The sequence below is a fragment of the Kogia breviceps genome, chromosome 10 (genome assembly GCF_026419965.1).
Source record: "Kogia breviceps isolate mKogBre1 chromosome 10, mKogBre1 haplotype 1, whole genome shotgun sequence".
In the NCBI taxonomy this organism is placed as follows: domain Eukaryota; kingdom Metazoa; phylum Chordata; class Mammalia; order Artiodactyla; family Physeteridae; genus Kogia; species Kogia breviceps.
In genome coordinates this window covers 37,979,888-38,002,256 of record NC_081319.1, presented here as the reverse complement: position 1 = coordinate 38,002,256, position 22,369 = coordinate 37,979,888, and the positions used below count along the sequence as shown (strand labels likewise).

The window sequence follows — 22,369 nt, the reverse complement described above, 5'->3', positions numbered from 1 at the left end:
TCTTTATTGTTACCATGAAGTTTACATAAGATGTCTTACAACAGCCTGTTTTATTACACTGATAACATCTTAACGTCAAACTCTTATAAAAACTCTTCCCTTTTATTCCTCTTTTCCACATTTTATATTTATGTCACAATCTACATCTTCTTATATATCTATTGACAAATTGTTGTAGGTATAGTTATTTTAAATTCTTTTGTCTTTTAACTTTTATAGTAAATTGATTAATTTAATTTAATCTTTGGCTGCATTGGGTCTTTGTTTCTGCATATGGGCTTTTCTCTGGTTGTGGTGAGCGGGGGCTACTCTTTTTTGCGGTGTGCAGGCTTCTCACTGTGGTGGCTTTTGTTGTGAAGCACAGGCTCTAGGCACATGGGCTTCAGTAGTTGTGGCTCGCAGGCTCTAGAGTGCAGGCTCAGTAGTTGTGGCGCATGGGTTTAGTTGCTCCATGACATGTGGGATCTTCCCGGACCAGGGCTCTAACTCATGTCCCCTGCATAGGCGGGTGGATTCTCCACCACTGCACCACCAGCGAAGCCCCCTAGTTAATTGATTAATATGTTGCCATATTACAGTATTAGAGTATTCTGAATTTAACTATATATTTATCTTTATCACTGTGTTTTGTATTTTCACATGCTTTGATGTTACTAATTATGTCCTTTTATTTCAGATGAAGAATTCCTTTCATCATTTCTTATAAGGCAGGTTTAGTGGTGATGAACTCTTTCAGTTTTTGTTTGTCTTGGAAAGTCATTTCTCCAATTTTGGAAGACATCTTTGCCAGTTTTCTTAGTTGGCAGTTTTTTTCTTTCAGTACTTTGAATGTATTATTCCACTGTTTCCTTGCCTGGCTGAGTACTACTGATAGCCTTATTGGGTTTACCTGATTAGTTACAAGTTAACTTAGTTACCTTTTTTTCTCTTGCTGCTTTTGAAATTCTCTTTGTCTTGGATTTGAGTTAGTTTTATTATAATGTGTCTTGGAATTGACCTTTTAGGGTTGAATGTTGTTGGAGACCTAGCTTCGTGAACTTGGATGTCCAAATCTCCCAAGATTTGGGAAGTTCTCAGCCCATATTTTTTTTTTTTTTTTTTTTGCGATATGCGGGCCTCTCACCGCCGTGGCCTCCCCCGTTGCGGAGCACAGGCTCCGGACGCACAGGATCAGCGGCCATGGCCCACGGGCCCAGCCGCTCCGCGGCACGTGGGATCTTCCCGGACCGGGGCACGAACCCGTGTCCTCTGCATCGGCAGGCCGACTCTCAACCACTGCGCCACCAGGGAAGCCCAGCCCATATTTTTTTAAATGAGCCCTCTAACCCTTTCTCCCTCCCTTGTCTTTCTGGAACTGCAATACTACATAGATTGCTTCCCCTTATGGTATTCTGTAATTCATATGGACTTTTTTTGCTCTTAAAAATTTTTTTCTTTTGTTCTCTTCTGACTGGATGATCTCAAGGTTACTGTGTTCAATCTCACTAAGTTTTTTTTTCTTTTTGATCAAGTTGGCTGTTGATATTCTCTATTGCAGTTTTCATTCAATTCATTGTAATCTTCAGTTCCAGAATTTCTGTTTGGTTCTTTTTTTATGATTTCTGTGCATCTTTTAAACTTCTTACTTGTGTATTGTTTCCTTGATTTCATTGAATGATCTTTCTGTGTTTTCTTATAGTTTGTTGAGCTTTCTTAAAACAACTATTTTGACTTTTTTATTGGACACATCACAGATTCATTTCTTTGGAGTTGGTTACTGGAAAATTGTTGTGTGCCCTTTTTATGGTATCACGTTTCCTTTATTTTTCATGTTCCTTGAAGTCTTGCATTGCTGTCTGTCCGTTTGAAGAAGCAGTCACCTCCTCCATTTTTACTGACTCTCTTCGGTAGAGAAGTATCTTCTGTCAGCCCTGCTGGTTATTCTGAGGCTTTCTTAGACCTTTGCTATGTATGCACCTACTCCACACTTCTTGTTCTCTGTTTTGGGGTGGAATTTCTAAGATTGTATGCTTTTGCTCAATCCTGCAAAGTTAGGCTGGTTGCTGCCAGTCTCTTGTTTGCTTCACCTAGGGTGGTGCTGCATGCTTAAGTTTATGTGCTTCTCCCAATTCTGCAGAATTGAATGGCTTTCTGCATGTGCTTAGTAGCCATGTACAAAGGCTTGCACTCATTGCCACCCTTGGTGGTGTGCCCAGGGAACTGGCCACAGAGTTAGGGAGTGTGATGGAGTGTGCAGAGCATTGGGGATGCTCATGGGCCACTTGGGAAGATCTGTAGGTGTGAGGCATCTCCATTGGCTCATGGACAGGCTTCCTGATGGAGTCCATGAAGTAGTTAGTAGGATCCATGTCCCTTTGATACCCTTTGATTCCTGGTTCTTGGTATGATGACTGATTTTCAACTGAAGCCTGGACCTTTGGGTAGTATGGTATGAGACTCTGCATTTTATTTAAACCTTCAATTTTACCTGGCATTTTGTGACAGTGCTTCTGCATAGGGAAGAGGGGTTTTACCTCATTACTGCCAAGGGGGTTTGAATCCCATGTTTCCCACTCAGCCTCTGTTGACACCAAAGGGTGAAGGCTCCTTGTTTTTCCTTGTGTGGGAATTCCAGCTTCCTACTAGTGTTCCACTGATTATTCACTGGTTGGAAGGCATTGTAGTACTTCCTTACTGCTCCCCATGTGGCCTTCAATGACACCAGGAGGAGGGTGGTGGTCTTGTTATTTCTTAGTGATGGTGAAAGTTTCAGCTCTCCCCTTGGCCTCTTCTTATACCAGCACAACAGGGTGATGGAGGGAATCTCATTAATACTTGTTAGGGGTGCCCCCTAACAAGTCAGGTGCCCCCAAGTAGTCTTCACTGCCAGTGTGCTGGTGGCTTATTATTGGCTACTGGCATAGAAGGTCTTGGCTCCCAACTTGGTTTTCTCTGATACTGTACCAGTTTGGGTCTCTCATTACAGCCTGATGAGGGTCAAAGTTCAGTCCCTCCAATTGACCTTGCTTGTGTGGGTGGGAGTTGGGCCATTGCTTTTTTTGGGTGGTATTTGGAAGCAATATAGCGGTTGTTATTGAAAAGTTTTTTGTTTTGATAGGTGGATCCTTTCCTGGTTCTTAAACTAGAAAGAGCAGGGGTTTGGGGGGTCTTTTTTTGTTTGTGCCTTTTGGTGTTTCCAGGTCTCCAGCTTTTTTAGCTTTAAGTAGTGGATACATAAGGCAAAAGAAAAGCTAGGGAGTTCACCACTGTGCTATTTCTTGCATCTCAACCCCAGTTGGTTTGCCTTCTTCTCTTCACCTTTCAGAGTCTTCCAATTTTTAAAAATACTTTTATGTCCATATATATATATATATATATATATATATGACACACATGTTATATATATGACATATGATGTATATTTTTATGTTTATTTTGTATATCCATATGCATGTTATATATATAATGTCCAGAGTTTTACATTGTACTTAGCAGGAAGAATAGTGAAAAATATGTCTTCTTCCAGCTTCTTAGAACTATATGCTAATTCTGTGTGTTTTAAACTTTTTACTATTAATTCTTCCCTTACAGGTAACCAGTTGTCATCATTTAGGTTTGGTTATATGTGGTCATGTGTTTTATCCTATTTTCAATCCCATATTTTCACATATTAGATTTCTCTGTTGGCATAGGTTATAGTTTATTATGAGCCAATATATAAAATACATTACTCGTGGCCTTGATGTCCATGGTAACCACAAAGCAAAAATCGAGAGTGATTCACAAAAGATAAAGTTATGGGAATCAAAGCATACCACTGTGGAAGAATCATAAATTCACAAAGGAAGGCAGCAAGAAAGGAAGAAAGGAATAAGGGAACTATAAAACAGCCAGAAACAATTAATAAGATGGCATTAGTAAGTCTTTACCTATCAATAATTACTCTAAATGTAAATGGATTGAATTCTCCAATCATAAGGCCTAGAGTGGCTTGATGTATTAAAAAAAACAAGACCCAACTACATGCTGCCTACAAGAGACTTATTTCAGCTTTAAGGACACATGTAGGTTGAAAGTTAACGTACTGAAAAAGATATTTTGTGCAAGGGGAAACTAATAGAGAGCCCAGGGAGCTATACTTATATCAGATAAATAGACTTTAAGCCAAAAATGAACTAGAGACAAAGAAAGTCATTACATAATGATAAAGGAGGGGTCAATTTATCAAGAAGGTATAACAATCATAAACATATGTTCACCCAAAATGGAGCCCCTAAATATATTAAGCAAATACTAATAGATTTGAAGGGAGAAGTAGATAACAATACAATAATAATAGGGGCCTTCAGCACCCCATTTTCAGCACTGGATAGATCATCCAGACAGAAAATCAACAAGGAAATGTTGGACTTGAACTATATTTTAGACCAAATATAATTAACAGACATATATAGAATATTCAATCCATCAGCAACAGAGTACATGTTCTTCTCAATTGTAAATGGAACATTCTTTAGAATAGGTCATATAACAAGGCTTTAGCAAATTTAAGAATATTGAAATCATACCATGTATCTTTTCTGACCACAGTGGTATGAAACTAGAAATCAGTAACAGCAAGAAAACTGGAAAATTCACAAATATATGAAAATTAACACATTCTGAACAACCAGTGGACCAGAGAAGAGATTAAAAAGAAATCTCTACACAAGTGAAAACAGAAACACAGTATGCCAAAACCTGTGGGATACTGAAAAAGCAGTTTGAAGAGGGAAGTTTATAGTGATAAATGCCTACAGTAAGACCAAAAAAAAAAAGACGTTAAATAAACAACCTTACATTACATCTGAAGAAACTAGAAAAAAGAAGAAGAAACTATGCCCAAATTTAGCAGAATCAAGGAAATAACAAAGATCAGGGTGAAAATAAATGAAAAAGAGACCAAAAAACAAGAGAAAAGATCAATGTAACTAAGAGCTGGTTCTTTTAAAAGATAAACAAAATTGACTGAGGGGGAAAAAAAAGACTCAAAATGAGAAATGAAAGAGGAGACATTGCAAATGATACCACAGAAATACAGAGGATTATAAGAGACTACTATGACAATCGTATGCTAACAAATTGGACCACCTAGAAGAAATGGATAAATTCCTAGAAAATTACAACCTATCCAGAATGAATCATGAGGAAATAGAACCTCTGAATAGTCCAATAATCAATAAGGAGATTGAATCAGTAATAAAAAACCTCCTAACAAAGAAAAGTTCAGGACCAGATGACTTCACTGGGGAATTCTACTAAACTTTAAAGAAGAATTAACACCAGTCCTTCTCAAACTATTCCAAAAATTTAAGCGGAGGGAACACTTTCAGATTCATTTCATTACTCTGATACCAAAGCCACATAAGGACAGTGTAGGAAAAGAAAAATACAGGTCATTACGCCTGATGAATATAGATGCAAAAACTCTCAACAAAATATTAGCAGTTTGGGCTTCCCTGGTGGCACAGTGGTTGAGAGTCTGCCTGCTGATGCAGGGGACACGGGTTCGTGCCCCGGTCCGGGAAGATCCCACATGCCGCGGAGCGGCTGGGCCCGTGAGTCATGGCTGCTGAGCTTGCGTGTCCCGAGCCTGTGCTCCGCAACGGGAGAGGCCACAACTGTGAGAGCCCCACGTAACGCAAAAAAAAAAAAAAAAAAAAAAAAAAAAAAAAAAAAAAAAAAAAAAAAAAAAAAAAAAAAATTAGCAATTTTGATAGCATATGAAAAGGGTCATACACCATGATTAAGTGGGATTAATGCAAGGGATGCAAGGATGGTTCAACATTCACAAATCAGTGAGTGTGCTATACTGCATCAATAGAATGAACGATAAAAATCATATGATCATCTCAATTATATGCAAAGTTTTTTGACAAAATACATCCTTACATGAATAAAACTGAAAACAAATTGGGTTTAGAAGGAACACATCTCAACCTAATAAAGGCCATATGTGATAAGCCCACAGCTAATGTCATACTCCGTGGTGAAAGTTGAAAACTTTTCCTCTAAGATGAGGAACAAGACAAGGGTGCCCACTCTCACCACACCTATTCAACATAGTACTGGAAGTCCTAGCTAGAGCAGTCAGGTAAGAAAAGGAAATAAAAGGCATCAAAATGAGTAAAGAAGTAAAATTTTATTTGTTTGCATATGATATGACACATAGAAAATCCTCAAGATTCCCCCAAGAAATAGAACTAATCAATAAATTCAGTAAAATTGCAGGATATAAAATGAACACAGAGAATTTAGTTGTGTTTTTATGCACTATCAATGAAATATCTGAAAAAGAAATAAAGGAAACAATCCCATTCACAGTAGCATTAGAATAATCAAATACTTAGGAATAAATTTAACCAAGGAGGTGAAAGATCTGTACACTGAAAACTGTACAATGCATTACTGTAGTCCAGCTGCAGATGGGTTTGTGTGGTATAGATTGAGTTTATTACTGATAATGGTGTGGGCCAAAGAGTATTTAAAAAATAGGCCATCTGTGTTTTATTTGAAGGGAGTTTTATACATTAGGAAAAAGAGTGAAACATTGATTGGAAAACATTTGTTTTCTAAAACAGAATACATTTTTTATCCCTTAGGAATTGAAATCAAATTATGGCAAATACCAAAGTGGAAACCATTTGGAAAGAGTAAAAGAAGAAATATTTATAGAAGCTCCCAAATTGATTTATTCTTGTGAATACAAATGTTACCCAGAATGTGAGAATTCTTTCTCTAGCTCAGAGCTGGATAATCTGTAAATTGTTGGTTAGATGATGATGTCATTTTATAGATACGTGTCAAGCTCTGTACGTTAAGTCTATATCCTAAGAGTGATTTGATGGAATATTTCTAAAACTTAAAAAAAATTGTTTTTTGGTGGTTGCTTAACATCACAGTTGTTTTTTCCCTAAGGATAGACTCTGATTGCAAATGACAGTGAAATTCCTGTTGAGTATAGTTTGTGCAACTTTGTATTCTTTTTTTGTTGTTGTTGTTGCGGGAGGCCACTGTTGTGGCCTCCCGTTGCGGAGCACAGGCTCCGGACACGCAGGCCCAGCGGCCATGGCCCACAGGCCCAGCCGCTCCACGGCACATGGGATCCTCCCGGACCGGGGCACGAACCCGCGTCCCCTGCATCGGCAGGCGGACTCTCAACCACTGCGCCACGAGGGAAACCCTGTATTCTTAATTAATATGTAAAGTGGTTGCTATATTAAAAGATCTACTGTGTTGTTGTTAGAGTAGTTCCATGATGAAATCTGGCTGCTGTTTTAGTCTATATGAGATGTTAATCACAAATTACTTTTTCTAATGGGAAATCTTTTCTCTTTTACAGGGGATCTTTCCTGCAAATTACATTCATTTGAAAAAAGCAATTGTCAGTAATAGGGGGTGAGTAGTTGGCTTTGCTAAATTTATTTATAATTTTTATTGTTTGCAGAGGAAGGCTGTTTTCTTTTTGGTTCATAGTATAAAATATGCTATTGGCATGTTTTCCTGCAAAAAATATACCTGCTTTATCATATATAATTCTGAGGACATAATTTTATCTTAAAATACTGACAACTTTAATCTCTTTTCCTGTATACTGGAAAGGTAATTTGTTACAAATTTTATAAAACAATTATGCATGCAGCATGTTTTTTAAAAATGATGTACTATTTTGAGAATAGTCCTTGATGAGAGGATAGGAGTTAGTGATAAATCTTGTCATTTTGTTTCTGTATGTGAAAGTGAGGGAGACTTTTAAAATCTTCTCTTTCTGCAAATAGAAATTGAAAAAACTGTAAAGGCATACCTAAGGATAAAAGGACAGTGTAGAAAATGGGTATGTAGTTTGGTCACAAATTTGTGAAACAAAAGCAATCTCTGAATAGAGGAGAGACAAGATGTAAATATATCAAAATGTTAACATTTGTTGTTTTTGCATGTTCAGATTTTGGGTGATTTTAAAAAATTCTTTACTGTCATGTCTTATTTTTAAAAGTAATATGTATTATTATTAGATTGTGATTTCGTATTTTAAAATTAATCATTTTAAAATATAAAATTTAAGGTAGTGTCTATGTAGCTTTTGGTACTAGAAATTATGTTTTTGACCAGAGGTTGAGTTAGCATCAGAGTATCCTTCTGGTAAGTTAGGGTTTAGTCAGGAAAAGAGAAACTTATGAGTCACTTTATGAAATAGAATTTAATATAGGGAATTTTAGACACATATTTGAAGAGTGAAAGAAAAAAAGGAGGAAATACTGATATAACCCAGAATAATCACTGCATTAAAGCATTCTACACTCTAATGTCTGGGAATACAAAAGATAATAGGTTGCGGATACTGGAATGCAGGAACTGCTCAATATTTTAGTATATACATCTTAAGAAAAAGTACATTCTCTAACATAATCACAGTATAATTATTACACTCAGGAAATGTAACATTGATATAATAGTACTATAAAATATATAGTCCATATTCAGATGTCTCCCTAATTGTCCCATGAATGTCCTTTATAGCTGTTTTCATTTGGTTGGTTTTTTGGGGGTCGGGTGGGGTGTGGTCCAGGATCCAATCAAGAATTAAATATTATATTTTATCATTGTCATGTCATAATCTCTTTTAATTTAGAACAGTTCTCCAGCCTTGGTTTTCTTTTTTCTTTTCATGGCATTGACTTTGTTGAAGTGCCGAGGTCAGTTGTTTTGCAAAATGTCCCTCAATTTGTATTTGTCTGTTTCCTCAAGGTTAGAGTCAGCTTAAGCATCTTAGGTAGCAATACTACATGGGTGGTGTTGTGCATTAAAATGGTCAAATTTCTCCTAGATATCTTCCCAGTGCTTGGTTAGATTAGCAGGACTGGGACTTGGGGCTGTACCTTAGAAAATATCAACCAGGAGTTGAGGGCCTCTTAATCAGAGGACATGCATTGTGTTTCTATCATGTACCTTCTTCATTGCATCCTGCCATACTTGGGAGCATAACTGTGCTCTCAGTGCTTCACAGGGTATATTATCTGCTTCTTGAAAAACTTGTACCATTTGTACTGAAGTACTTCTTGTTTAATTTGGTTGCCAGGGAGTGAAATTGCTTGAATAATCCATCTGTGGGAATGTTTTTACGAGAACTTTAAAAATTTTCGTATTTTCAGTTATCTTTTAAAGTATTTCTTGATATCTGGGTTTTCTCATTCTTAAAATGATTCAGGTATTGTTGCTACTTTTTATAAAGTTTCACTGAAAAACTTATACATTTGTAGTAAACTAGAGGATTTTAGGGCTGATAAAAGACATGACCATGAGATAGTAGTAGCACATAATGAGCTTTATTTAGGCAGAGCTCTGACAAGTTGCAAAGGAAATCTGTCACAGAAGTAGACCTTTCAGAGACAGCAGTGCAGGGCCACAACCAGAAGGGGGAAAGGGTACTTGAACTCTTTGGGGAGAGGGGTAGCAGAGAGGAGACTCGTGTCTAGATCATGTCACTCAGTTACAAGATGGGAATTCTCTGTTCAGAGAGCACCGCAGGACAGCAGCAGCTTGGAATCTTTTGTAGCCCAAAGGTTTGTCTTATCTATGGCTAGCAGACATTGAGAGCAGTTTCATTAAGTATGTAAAACAGGTAGGCTCTAAATGAAAAGCTACGGTACTAGTTTTCAGAAAGGATAGCAGCTGGAGTAGCTCTGTGAATCTGGATAGCAAGACTTAGAGAACAGTCTCTTCAGGATGCTACTCCTGAAGTTTTACACTGTTTTCCGTGTTTATGTTGCTCCTCTTGAAATTCAGATCATCAGGAGAGTGGCACAATGGCAGAGGTTGTGTTGTGTGCACCCAGTAGATTTAGTACATTAAATAAATATAATAGATGCAAAGGAACCCCCATTTAATTAAATCAGCATTCATTTAAAATATGTATTTTTAGCCATAAGGCTATCAGCGGTTTCACAGCAGAAGCCTAACAAGCCAGGAGAGAAGGGGTGATATATTCATAGTGCTGAGGGAAAAAATACCAGGAATACTTTACCTGGTAAAGTTGTCTTTCAGATGTGAGGGAGAGATAAAGACTTTCCTAGAAAAACAAAAGTTGTGCGGGGTTCATAACCATTAGATCTACTAGATTGGCCTTACAAACAATGCTAAAGGGTGTTCTTTAAGCTGAAATCAAAGGATGCTAGTTAATAACATGAAAACATATGAAAGTATAAAACACTGGTAAAGGTAGGTATATAGTGAAATTCAGAATACTCTAATACTGTAATGGTGTGTGAAACACTTAACTCTAGTATAAATGTGAAAAGACAAAAGTATTCAAAATAATGATAGCTACAATAATTTGTAATGGATGCACAGTATAAAATGTAAATTGTGATGTCAAAAGCATAAAATGTAGTGGGGGGAGTTAAAGTGTAGAGTTTTTATATGCAATTGATGTTAAGTAGTTATCAGCCTAAAATAGACTGTTATAACTTTAAGATGTTTCATGTAAGCCTCATTGTAACCACAAAGCAAACACCTATAGTAGAAACACAGGAGTTAAAGAGAAAAGAAACAAAGCATACCACCAGAGAAATCCATCAAATCACAAAGGAAGTCAACAAGAGAGGAAGAAAGTAACAAAGGAACAACAGAAGAGCCAGAAGATTAGTGAGATGGCTTTAGTAAGTCATTACCTGTCAATAATTACTTTAAATGTATATAGAGTAAATTCTCCATTCAAATGACATAGGGTGGCTGGTGGATAAAAAACAAGACCCCCTATATGCTGCCTATAAGGGACTCACTACATCTTTAAGGGTAAACATGGGCTCAAAGCAGAGGAATAGAAAAAGATATTCCATGTAAATGGAAGCCAAAAGATGTCAATGACAGCTTTTCTTATATCAGACAAAATAGATTTTAAGTCAAAAACTATAAGGACAAACAAAGAAGGTGATTATGTAGTGATAAAGGGGTCAATTCATCAAGAGCAAAAAACAGTTGTAAATATATGTCACCCAACATCAGAGCACCTAAAGATAGCAAGTATTAACAGAACTGAAGGGAGAAACAGACAGCAATACAATATTGGATGTATTCAGTACCCCACAACAGTACCCCTTTCAACATCAAATTTTATTGTATTGCTGTCTATTTGACATTTAAAGAAATAATACCAGTCCTTCTCAAACTCTTCCAAAAAGTTGCAAAGGAGGGAACACTCCCAGACTCATTTTATAAGGCCAGTATTAGCCTGATATCAAAGCTAGACAAGAATACTACATTGAAAAGAATTACAGGCCATTATCTTTGATGAACATAGATGGAGAGTCCTCAACAAACTCCTGGCAAACCAAATTCAACAGCACATTAAAATCATTCACCAAGGGCTTCCCTGGTGGCGCAGTGGTTGAGAGTCCGCCTGCTGATGCAGGGGACATGGGTTCGTGCCCCGGTCCGGGAAGATCCCACATGCCGCAGAGCGGCGAGGCCCGTGAGCCATGGCCGCTGAGCCTGCGCGTCCAGAACCTGTGCTCCGCAATGGGAGAGGCCACAACAGTGAGAGGCCCGTGTACCAAAAAAAAAAAAAAAAAAAAAAAAATCAAATGGGATCTATCCCTGGGATGCAAGGATGGTTTAACATATGCAAATCAATAAATGTGATACATCATATTAACAGAATGAATGATAGAATCCAATGACTATATCAATAGATGCAGAAAAGGCATTTGCAAAATACAACATGCCTTCATATTTATTTATTTATTTATTTTAACCTCTTTATTTGGGTATAACTGTTTTACAATAGTGTGTTAGTTTCTCCTTTATAACAAAGTGAATCATTTATCCATATACATATGTTCCCATATCTCTTCCCTCTTGCATCACCCTCCATCCCACCCTCCCTATCCCACACCTCTAGGTGGTCACAAAACACAGAGGTGAACTCCCTGTGCTATGCGGCAGCTTCCCACTAGCTATCTAATTTACATTTGGTAGTGTGTATGTGTCCCTGCCACTCTCTCACATCGTCACAGCTTACTCTTCCCCCTCCCCATATCCTCAAGTCCATGCTCTAGTAGGTCTGTGTTTTATTCCCATCCTACCACTAATCTCTTCATGACATTTTTTTCCCTTAGATTCCATATATATGTATTAGCATACGGTATTTGTTTTTCTCCTTCTGACTTACTTCACTCTGTATGACAGACTCCAGGTCCGTCCACCTCACTACAAATAAATCAGTTTCATTTCTTTTTATGGCTGAGTAATATTCCATTGTATATATGTGCCACATCTTCTTTATCCATTCATCTGTTGATGGACACTTAGGTTGCTTCCATGTCCTGGCTATTGTAAATAGAGCTGCAATGAACATTTTGGTACATGACGCTTTTTGAATTATGGTTTTCTCAGGGTATATGCCCAGTAGTGGGATTGCAGGGTCATATGGTAGTTCTATTTGTAGTTTTTTAAGGAACCTCCATACTGTTCTTCATAGTGGCTGTATCAATTTACATTCCCACCAGCAGTGCAAGAGGGTTCCCTTTTCTCCACACCCTCTCCAGCATTTATTGTTTCTAGAGTTTTTGATGGTGGCCAATGTGACCGGTGTGAGATGATATCTCATTGTAGTTTTGATTTGCATTTCTCTAATGATTAATGATGTTGAGCATTCTTTCATGTGTTTGTTGGCAATCTGTATATCTTCTTTGGAGAAATGTCTATTTAGGTCTTCTGCCCATTTTTGGATGGGGTTGTTTGTTGTTTTGTTATTGAGCTGCATGAGTTGCTTATAAATTTTGGAGATTAATCCTTTGTCAGTTGCTTCATTTGCAAATATTTTCTCCCATTCTGAGGGTTGTCTTTTGGTCTTGTTTATGGTATCCTTTGCTGTGTGAAAGCTTTTAAGTTTCATTAGGTCCCATTTGTTTATTTTTGTTTTTATTTCCATTTCTCTAGGAGGTGGGTTAAAAAGGATCTTGCTGTGATTTATGTCATAGAGTGTTCTGCCTATGTTTTCCTCTAAGAGTTTGATAGTGTCTGGCCTTACATTTAGGTCTTTAACCCATTTTGAGTTTATTTTTGTGCGTGGTGGTAGGGAGTGTTCTAATTTCATACTTTTACACGTACCAGTACACTTTTCCCAGCACCACTTATTGAAGAGGCTGTCTTTTCTCCACTGTATATCCTTCCCTCCTTTATCAAAGACAAGGTGACCATATGTGTGTGGGTTTATCTCTGGGCTTTCTATCCTGTTCCATTGATCTATATTTCTGTTTTTGTGCCAGTACCATACTGTCTTGATTACTGTGGGCTTGTAGTATAGTCTGAAGTCAGGGAGCCTGATTCCTCCAGCTCCATTTTTCGTTCTCAAGATTGCTTTGGCTATTCGGGGTCTTTTGTGTTTCCATACAAATTGTGAAATTTTTTGTTCTAGTTCTGTAAAAATTGCCAGTGGTAATTTGATAGGGATTGCATTGAATCTGTAGATTGCTTTGGGTAGTAGAGTCATTTTCACAATGCTGATTCTTCCAATCCAAGAACATGGTATATTTCTCCACCTATTTGTATCATCTTTAATTTCTTTCATCAGTGTCTTATAGTTTCCTGCATACAAGTCTTTTGTCTCCTTAGGTATGTTTATTCCTAGATATTTTATTCTTTTTGTTGCAGTGGTAAGTGGGAGTGTTTTCTTAATTTCACTCTCAGATTTTTCATCGTTAGTGTATAAGAATGCCAGAGATTTCTGTGCATTAATTTTGTATCCTGCTACTTTACCAAATTCATTGATTGGCTCTAGTAGTTTTCTGGTAGCATCTTTAGGATTCTCTATGTATAGTATCATGTCATCTGCAAACAGTGACAGCTTTACTTCTTCTTTTCCTATTTGGATTCCTTTTATTTCTTTTTTTTCTCTGATTTCTGTGGCTAGAACTTCCCAAACTAGGTTGAATAAGAGTGGTGAGAGTGGACAACCTTGTCTTGTTCCTGATCTTAGTGGAAATGGTTTCAGTTTTTCACCATTGAGAACAATGCTGGCTGTGGGTTTGTCATATATGGCCTTTATTATGTTGAGGAAAGTTCCCTCTATGGCTACTTTTTGCAGGGTTTTTATCATAAATGGGTGTTGAATTTTGTCAAAAGCTTTCTCTGCACCTATTGAGATGATCATATGGTTTTTCTCCTTCAGTTTGTTGATATGGTGTATCACGTTGATTGATTTGCGTATATTGAAGAATCCTTGCATTCCTGGAATAAACCCCACTTGATCATGTTGTATGATCCTTTTAATGTGCTCTTGGATTCTGTTTGCTAGTATTTTGTTGAGGATTTTTGCATCTCTGTTCATCAGTGATATTGGCCTGTAGTTTTCTTTCTTTGTGACGTCTTTGTCTGGTTTTGGTATCAGGGTGATGGTGGCCTCATAGAATGAGTTTGGGAGTGTTCCTCCCTCTGCTATCTTTTGGAAGAGTTTGAGACTGATAGGTGTTAGCTCTTCTCTAAATGTTTGATAGAATTCGCCTGTGAAGCCATCTGGTCCTGGGCTTTTGTTTGTTGGAAGATTTTGAATCACAGTTTTAATTTCAGTGCTTGTAACTGGTTTGTTCATATTTTCTATTTCTTCCTGGTTCAGTCTCGGCAGCTTGTGCATGTCTAAGAATCTGTCCATTTCTTCCAGGTTCCAATTTATTGGCATAGAGTTGCTTGTAGTAAACTCTAATAATCTTTTGTATTTCTGCAGTGTCAGTTGTTACATCTCCTTTTTCATTTCTAATTCTATTGATTTGAGTCTTCTCCCTTTTTTTCTTGATGAGTGTGGCTAATGGTTTATCAATTTTAGTTATCTTCTCAAAGAACCAGCTTTTAGTTTTATTGATCTTTGCTATTGTTTCCTTTATTTCTTTTTCATTTATTTCTGATCTGATCTTTATGATCTCTTTCCTTCTGATAAATTTGGGTTTTTTTTTTTCTTCTTTCTCTAATTGCTTTAGGTGCAAAGTTAGGTTGTTTATTCAAGATGTATCCTGTTTCTTAAGGTAGGATTGTATTGCTATAAACTTCCCTCTTAGAACTGCTTTTGCTGTATCCCATAGGTTTTGGGTCGTCGTGTCTCCATTGTCATTTGTTTCTAAGTACATTTTGATTTCCTCTTTGATTTCTTCAGTGATCACTTCGTTATTAAGTAGTGTATTGTTTAGCCTCCATGTGTTTGTATTTTTTACAGATCTTTTCCTGTAATTGATATCTAGTCTCATAGTGTTGTGGTCAGAAAAGATACTTGATACGATTTCAATTTTCTTAAATTTACCAGGGCTAGATTTGTGACCCAGTGTATGATCTATCCTTGAGAATGTTCCATGAGCTCTTGAGAAAAATGTGTATTCTGTTGTTTTTGGATGGAATGTCCTATAAATATCAATTAAGTCCATCTTGTGTAATGTATCATTTAAAGCTTGTGTTTCCTTATTTATTTTCATTTTGGATGGTCTATCCATTGGTGACAGTGGGGTGTTAAAGTCCCCTACTATGATTGTGTTACTGTCGATTTCCCCTTTTATGGCTGTTAGTATTTGCCTTATGTATTGAGGTGCTCCTATGTTGGGTGCATAAATATTTACAATTGTTATATCTTCTTCATGGATTGATCCTTTGATCATTATGTAGTGTCCTTCTTTGTCTCTTGTAATGGTTTTTATTTTAAAGTCTATTTTGTCTGATATGAGAATTGCTACTCCAGCTTTCTTCTGATTTCTATTTGCATGGAATATCTTTTTCCATCCCCTCACTTTCAGTAGTAAGTGTCCCTAGGTCTGAAGTGGGTCTCTTGGAGACAGCGTATATATGGGTCCTGTTTTTGTATCCATTCAGCCAGTCTGTGTCTTTTGGTGGGAGCATTTAATCCAGTTACATTTAAGGTAATTATCGATATGTAAGTTCCTGTTACCAATTACTTAATTGTTTCGGGTTGTTCTTGTAGGTCTTTTCCTTCTCTTGCGTTTCTTGCCTAGAGAAGATCCTTTAGCATTTGTTGTAAAGCTGGTTTGGTGGTGCTGAACTCTCTCAGCTTTTGCTTGTCTGTAAAGGTTTTAATTTCTCCATCAAATCTGAATGAGATCCTTGCTGGGTAGAGTAATCTTGGTGGTAGGTTTTTTTCCTTCATCACTTTAAATATGTCCTGCCACTCCCTTCTGGCTTGTCGAGTTTCTGCTGAAAGATCAGATGTTAACCTTATGGGGATTCCCTTGTGTGTTATTTGTTGTTTTTCCCTTGCTGCTTTTAATATGTTTTCTTTGTATTTAATTTTTGACAGTTTGATTATTATGTGTCTTGGTGTCTTTATCCTTGGGTTTATCCTGTATGGGACTCTCTGTGCTTCCTGGACTTGATTGACTATTTCCTTTCCTATATTAGGGAAGTTTTCAACTATAATCTCTTCAAATATTTTCTCAGTCCCTTTCTTTTTCTCTTCTTATTCTTGGACCCCTATAATTCGAATGTTGGTGTGTTTAGTGTTGTCCCAGAGGTCTCTGAGACTATCCTTAGTTCTTTTCATTCCTTTTTCTTTATTCTGTTCTGCAGTAGTTATTTCCACTATTTTATCTTCCAGGTCACTTAATCCTTCCTTCTGCCTCAGTTATTCTGCTATTGTTCCCATCTAGAGTATTTTTCATTTCATTTACTGTGTTGCTCATCGTTGCTTGCTTCCTCTTTATTTCTTCTAGGTCCTTGTTAACTGTTTCTTGAAATTTGTCTATTCTATTTCCAAGATTTTGAACCATCTTTACTATCATTATTCTTAATTCTTTTTCAGGTAGACTGGCTATTACCTCTTCATTTGTTAGGTCTGGTGTGTGTGTTTTTATCTTGCTCCTTCATCTGCTGTGTGTTTTTCTGTCTTCTCATTTTGCTTATCTTACTGTGTGTAGGGTCTCCTTTTTGCAGGCTGCAGGTTCGTAGTTCCCGCTGTTTTCGGTGGCTGTCCCCAGTGGCTGAGGTTGGTTCAGTGGGTTTAGTAGGTTTCCTGGTTGGGGGTACTAGTGCCTCTGTTCTGGTGGATGAGGCTGGATCTTGTCTTTCTGGTGGGCAGGTCCCCGTCTGATGGTGTGTATGGGGATGTTGTTAGCCTTATTATGATTTTAGGCAGCTGCTCAGCTAATGGATGGGGCTGTAGCCCTGTCTTGCTCTTTGTTGGGCATAGGGTGTCCAGCACTGTTCGTTGCTGGTCCTTGAGTGAAGCTGGGTCTTGGTTTTGAGATGGAGATCTCTGGGAGATTTTCGCCGTTTGATAGTATGTGGAGCTGGGAGGTCTCTTGTGGACCAGTGTCCTGAGGTTGGCTCTCCCACCTCAGAGACACAGCCTTGACACCTGGCTGGAGTGCCAAGAGCCTTTAATCCACATGGCTCAAAATAAAAGGGAGAAAAAAATAGAAAGGAAAGAAAGGAAGGAAGGAAGGAGGAAGGGAGGGAAGGAAGGAAGGAAGAAAGGAAGTGAGGAAGGAAGGAAGGAGGAAGGGAGGGAAGGAAGGAAGGAAGAAAGGAAGTGAGGAAGGAAGAAAGGAAGGTAGGAAGGAAGGGAGGAAGGAAGGAAGGAAGGAGGGAAGTAGGAAAGAAAGGAGGAAAGAAAGGAAGAAAGAAAGGTAGAAGACAAAATAAAGTAAGATAAAATATAGTTATTAAAATAAAAAATAATTATTTAGAAGAAAAATTTCTATTAAAGAAAAAAAAAAAACCCCAAAAATAAAACTGGTTGGTCTAACCCCAGGACAAATGGTGAAAACCAAGCTATACATACAAAATCTCACACAGCAGCACACACATACATACTCACAAAAAGAAAAAAGGGGAAAATAATAGTATATCTTGCTCCCAATGTCCACCTCCTCAACTTGGGATATTTCGCTGCCTATTTAGGTTTTCCACAGATGCAGGGCACTTCAAGTTGACTGTGGAGCTTTAATCCGCTGCTTCTGAGGCTGCTGGGAGAGACCTCCCCCCTCCTCTTTGTTCGCACAGCTCCTGGGGTTCAGCTTTGGACTTGGCCCCGCCTCTGCGTGTAGGTCATCCGAGGGCGTCTGCCCTTCGCTCAGACAGGACAGGGTTAAAAGAGCAGCTGATTCGGGAGCTCTGGCACAGGCCGGGGGGAGGGAGGGTCATGGATGCGGGGCGAACCCGCGGCAGCAGAGGCCGGCGTGACGCTGCACCGGCCCGAGGCGCACCGTACGTTTTCCCGGGGAAGCTGTCCTTGGATCCCGGGATCCCGGCAGTGGCGGGCTGCACAGACTCCCGGGAGGGGCGGTGTGGAGAGTGACCTGTGCTCGCACACAGCCCTCTTGGTGGCGGCAGCAGCAACCCTTGTGTCCCACACCTGTCTCAACTGTCCGTGCCGACAGCCGCGGCTCGCACCCGTTTCTGGAGCTCCTTTATGAGGTGCCCTTAATCCCCTCTCCTCGCGCCCCAGGAAGCAGAGGCAAGAGAAAGTCTCTTGTCTCTTCGGCAGCTCCAGACTTCAAGCGGACTCCCTCCCGGCTAGCCTTGGTTAACTAACCCCTTGAGGCTGTTTTCACTCTGCCAACTCCAGACCTTTCCCTGGCATCCGACTGAAGCCCGAGGCTCAGCTCCCAGCCCCGCCCGCCCCGGCGGGTGAGCAGACAAGCCTCTCGGGCTGGTGAGTGCCGGTCGGCACCGATCCTCTGCGGGAATCTCTCCTCTTTGCCCTCCGCACCCTGTGGCTGCGGTCTCCTCCACGGCTCCGAAGCTTCCCCCCTCTGCCACCCGCAGTCTCCGCCCTCGAAGGGGCTTCTAGTATGTGGGAACCTTTCCTCCTTCACGGCTCCCTCCCACTGGTGCAGGTCCCATCCCTATTCTTTTGTCTCTGTTTATTCTTTTTTCTTTTGCCCTACCCAGGTGCCTGGCGAGTTTCTTGCCTTTTGGGAGGTCTGAGGTCTTCTGCCAGCGTTCGGTGGGTGTTCTATAGGAGAAGTTCCACGTGTAGATGTATTTCTGATGTATCTGTGAGGAGGAAGGTGATCCCCACGTCTTACTCTTCTGCCATCTTCTCGCTCCCCCCCGCCTTCGTATTTAAAACTCTTAACAAATTAGATATGAAAAGATTATGCTTCACCATAATAAAGGCCATATATAACAAGCCCATAGCTAACCCTCATACTCAATGGTTAGGAATAAGACAAGGAGATCCCACTCTCTCTAGTTCTATTTAACACAGTACTAGAATTCCTAGATAGCGCAGTTGAGAAAGAAAAAAGACGTCCAACTAGGAAAGGAAGAAGTAAAATAGTTTCTCTTTGCATATAGCATGATGTTATATATTGAAAACCTTAAAAACATCAGTTCTCTTATATTTTCCAGGAAATTTTTACATCCCCATTTTCACATATATATATATTTATATATTTATTTCTTTATAAATTTATTCATTTATTTTTGGCTGCATTGGGTCTTTGTTGCTCCACACGGGTTTTCTCTAGTTGCAACGAGCAAGGGCTACTCTTCGTTGCAGTACATGGGCTTCTCATTGTGGTGGCTTCTCTTATTGTGGAACACAGGCTCTAGGCACATGGGCTTCAGTAGTTGTGGCATGTGGGCTCAGTAGTTGTGGCTCGCAGGCTCTAGAGTGTAGGCTCAGTAGTTGTGGCACACGGGCTTAGTTGCTCCATGGCATGTGGGATCTTCCTGAACCAGGGCTCTAACCCATGTCCCCTGCATTAGCAGGTGGATTCTTTTTTTAAAAAAAATTATTAATTTATTTTTGGCTGTGTTGGGTCTTTGTTTCTGTGCAAGGGCTTTCTCCAGTTATAGAGAGCGGGGGGCACTCTTCATCACAGTGCACAGGGCTCTCACTGTCGTGGCCTCTCCCACTGCAGAGCACAGGCTCCAGACGCACAGGCTCAGTAGTTGTGGCTCATGGGCTTAGTTGCTCCGCAGCACATGGGATCTTCCCAGTTCAGCGTTCGAACCCATGTCCCCTGCATTGGCAGGCAGATTCTTAATCATTGTGCCACCAGGGAAGCCCTGGCAGGCTGATTCTTAACCGCTGCACCACCAGGGAAGTCCCCCAATTTTCGTATTTTTTGTCATAAAGTTTTTTATTGTATTTGATTACACTTTCCTACCTGTGTTACTGCCTTCTAACTGCTCTCCCCACTTCTATCCATGCCCACCTACAGTTTATTCTCAATATAGCTGCCAGTGGTTTTTTAAAAATATAAGTTAGATCATGTTACTCCTGTGCTTAAGACCTTCCAGTGGTTCGCATGTCACTCAAAGCAAAAACCTAAGCTCTTACAAAGGCTTACAAGGTTTTATGATGTGGCTTCTTGTCACCCCTATGACCTCTTCTGCTGTCCCTTTTTCTCAGTCACCTTCAGTTACATTGGCTTCCTTGCTTTTATTAAAACATATCAGGTATGTTCCTGCCTTAAGGTTTTTGCTCAGGATGTTTCCTGTGCTTGAATACTGTGCCTGGTTAACTTTGTTACTTTCTTTAGGTCTTTTCTCAAATCTTCTCAGTGAGATGCACCCTGACTTCTGTATTTAATTTCTCCTCTTCCCCTCCCCTCACCAACTCAAAACTGGATGCTCCCATAGGACATCTGCCTCTGGAAACTGAATGTACCTGCCGAGATGTTGGTTTCTTTGTAATCTTTGCTGCTTTGGATAATTGGTTTTCTTTTTCTTTTTTTTTTTCTTTTTCGCTGCTTTGGGTCTTTGTTGCTCCACCCAGGCTTTCTCTAGTTGTGGCAAGTACGGGCTACTCTTCGTTGCAGTGTGCGGGCTTCTCATTGCAGTGGCTTCTCTTATTGTGGAACACGGGCTCTAGGTGCGTGAACTTCAGTAGTTATGGCATGCGGGCTTCCATAGTTGTGGCTCACAGGCTCTGGAGCGCAGGCTCAGTAGTTGTGGAATATGGGCTTAGTTGGTCTGCAGCATGTGAGATCTTCCCAGACCAGGGATTGAACCTGTGTCCCCTGCATTGGCAGGCAGATTCTTAACCACTGTACCACCAGGGAAGTCCCTGGTTTTCTTTTCTAAGTCTGGGGTGCATGGACCCCAGGTCATGAGCCTGTACGGTAGTCATAAGGAGGCTGAGAAGTCAAGTATCCATCATTTTCCACTTGTATAGTGGAAGGCAGCTCTGTCTCAATGTTAGGGTTTTTCTCAAACATAGAAGGGGAGTTACAATGCAGGGCGGCTAAGGAAAAGAAAATCACAATTTTCTCTTACACTGCCACTCTCTTCTTCTGAGATTTCTGTTAGGATTAGATTGGAGTTCTTCCACCTCATGCCCGTATCTCTTAAGTACTCTTTTATACATCTTGCTAGATTTTCTTTTGAGTTCTGTCTGACATGTGTCCTTTGTGTTGAGGGTTTTTTCCCACTGCTAGTATTTTTTTGTCATTTAAATCAGTAACATAAAATTTAGCATTTTAAACTTTTTTTTTTTTTTTTTTGCGGTACGCGGGCCTCTCACTGTTGTGGCCTCTCCCATTGCGGGGCACAGGTTCCGGACGCGCAGGCTCAGCGGCCATGGCCCACAGGCCTAGCCGCTCCGCAGCATGTGGGATCTTCCCAGACCAGGGCACAAACCGGTGTTCCCTGCATCGGCAGGCACACTCTCAACCAGTGCGCCACCAGGGAAGCTCTTTTTAAAAATTTTTTTAAATTTTTTAATTTTTTTTTAAGTGTACAGGTCAGTGGCATTAAGTACATTCACAGTGTTGTGCAACCTTCATCAGTATTCAACTCCAGAACTTTTTCCTCATCCCAAACAGAAACTCTGTACACCTTAAGCAGTAACTCTTCATTCCCCCTTTCTCCCAGTCCCTGGTAACCTCTCTTCTATTGTCTGTATATAAATGGAATCATTCAATATTTGTCCTTTTGTGTCTATCTTATTGCACTTAGCATAGTGTTTTCAAAGCTCATTCATGTTGTAGCATGTATCGAATTTTCATTCCTTTTAAAGATTTAATAATATTCCATTATATATTTTATATATCTATTTATCACATTTCATTATTCCATTCAGCCACAGATGGACATTTTGACAATATTTTTCATTTGCAAAATTCCTAGTTGGTTATTTTGCATATCCATTGGCTCTTATTTTATTTATGTTTGCTTTTATTTCATAATTTTTTTAAAAAATGGAAGTTACTCATTTCTCTAAGCATTGTAAATATTTTAAAATGTTTATCAGACTTATAAAATCCTGAGCAGCATTTTCATTTTATTTTTAAGACTTTGAACATCTTAGAATTTTGGTTTTCAGAAGTGGGAGATTTTGTTTTCCCCTTGCTTTCTTTTCTCCCCCTGAGCACATCTGTCTAGTACTTGTGTAGTTACCTCTACCTGC

At 39.3% G+C, this 22,369-nt stretch overlaps 1 protein-coding gene across 9 annotated transcripts in view; it reads left to right on the top strand.

Moving 5' to 3' along the window:
• Positions 1 to 22,369, top strand: part of DOCK3 (dedicator of cytokinesis 3) — a 445,236-nt gene that overhangs the window by 113,425 nt on the left and 309,442 nt on the right. For all 9 annotated transcript variants that reach the window (XM_067044062.1, XM_067044064.1, XM_067044059.1 and 6 more), the window contains exon 4: positions 7,361 to 7,416. In XM_067044062.1, the coding sequence (XP_066900163.1) occupies positions 7,361 to 7,416 (56 nt within the window). The remainder of the gene's footprint in view (positions 1 to 7,360; positions 7,417 to 22,369) is intronic.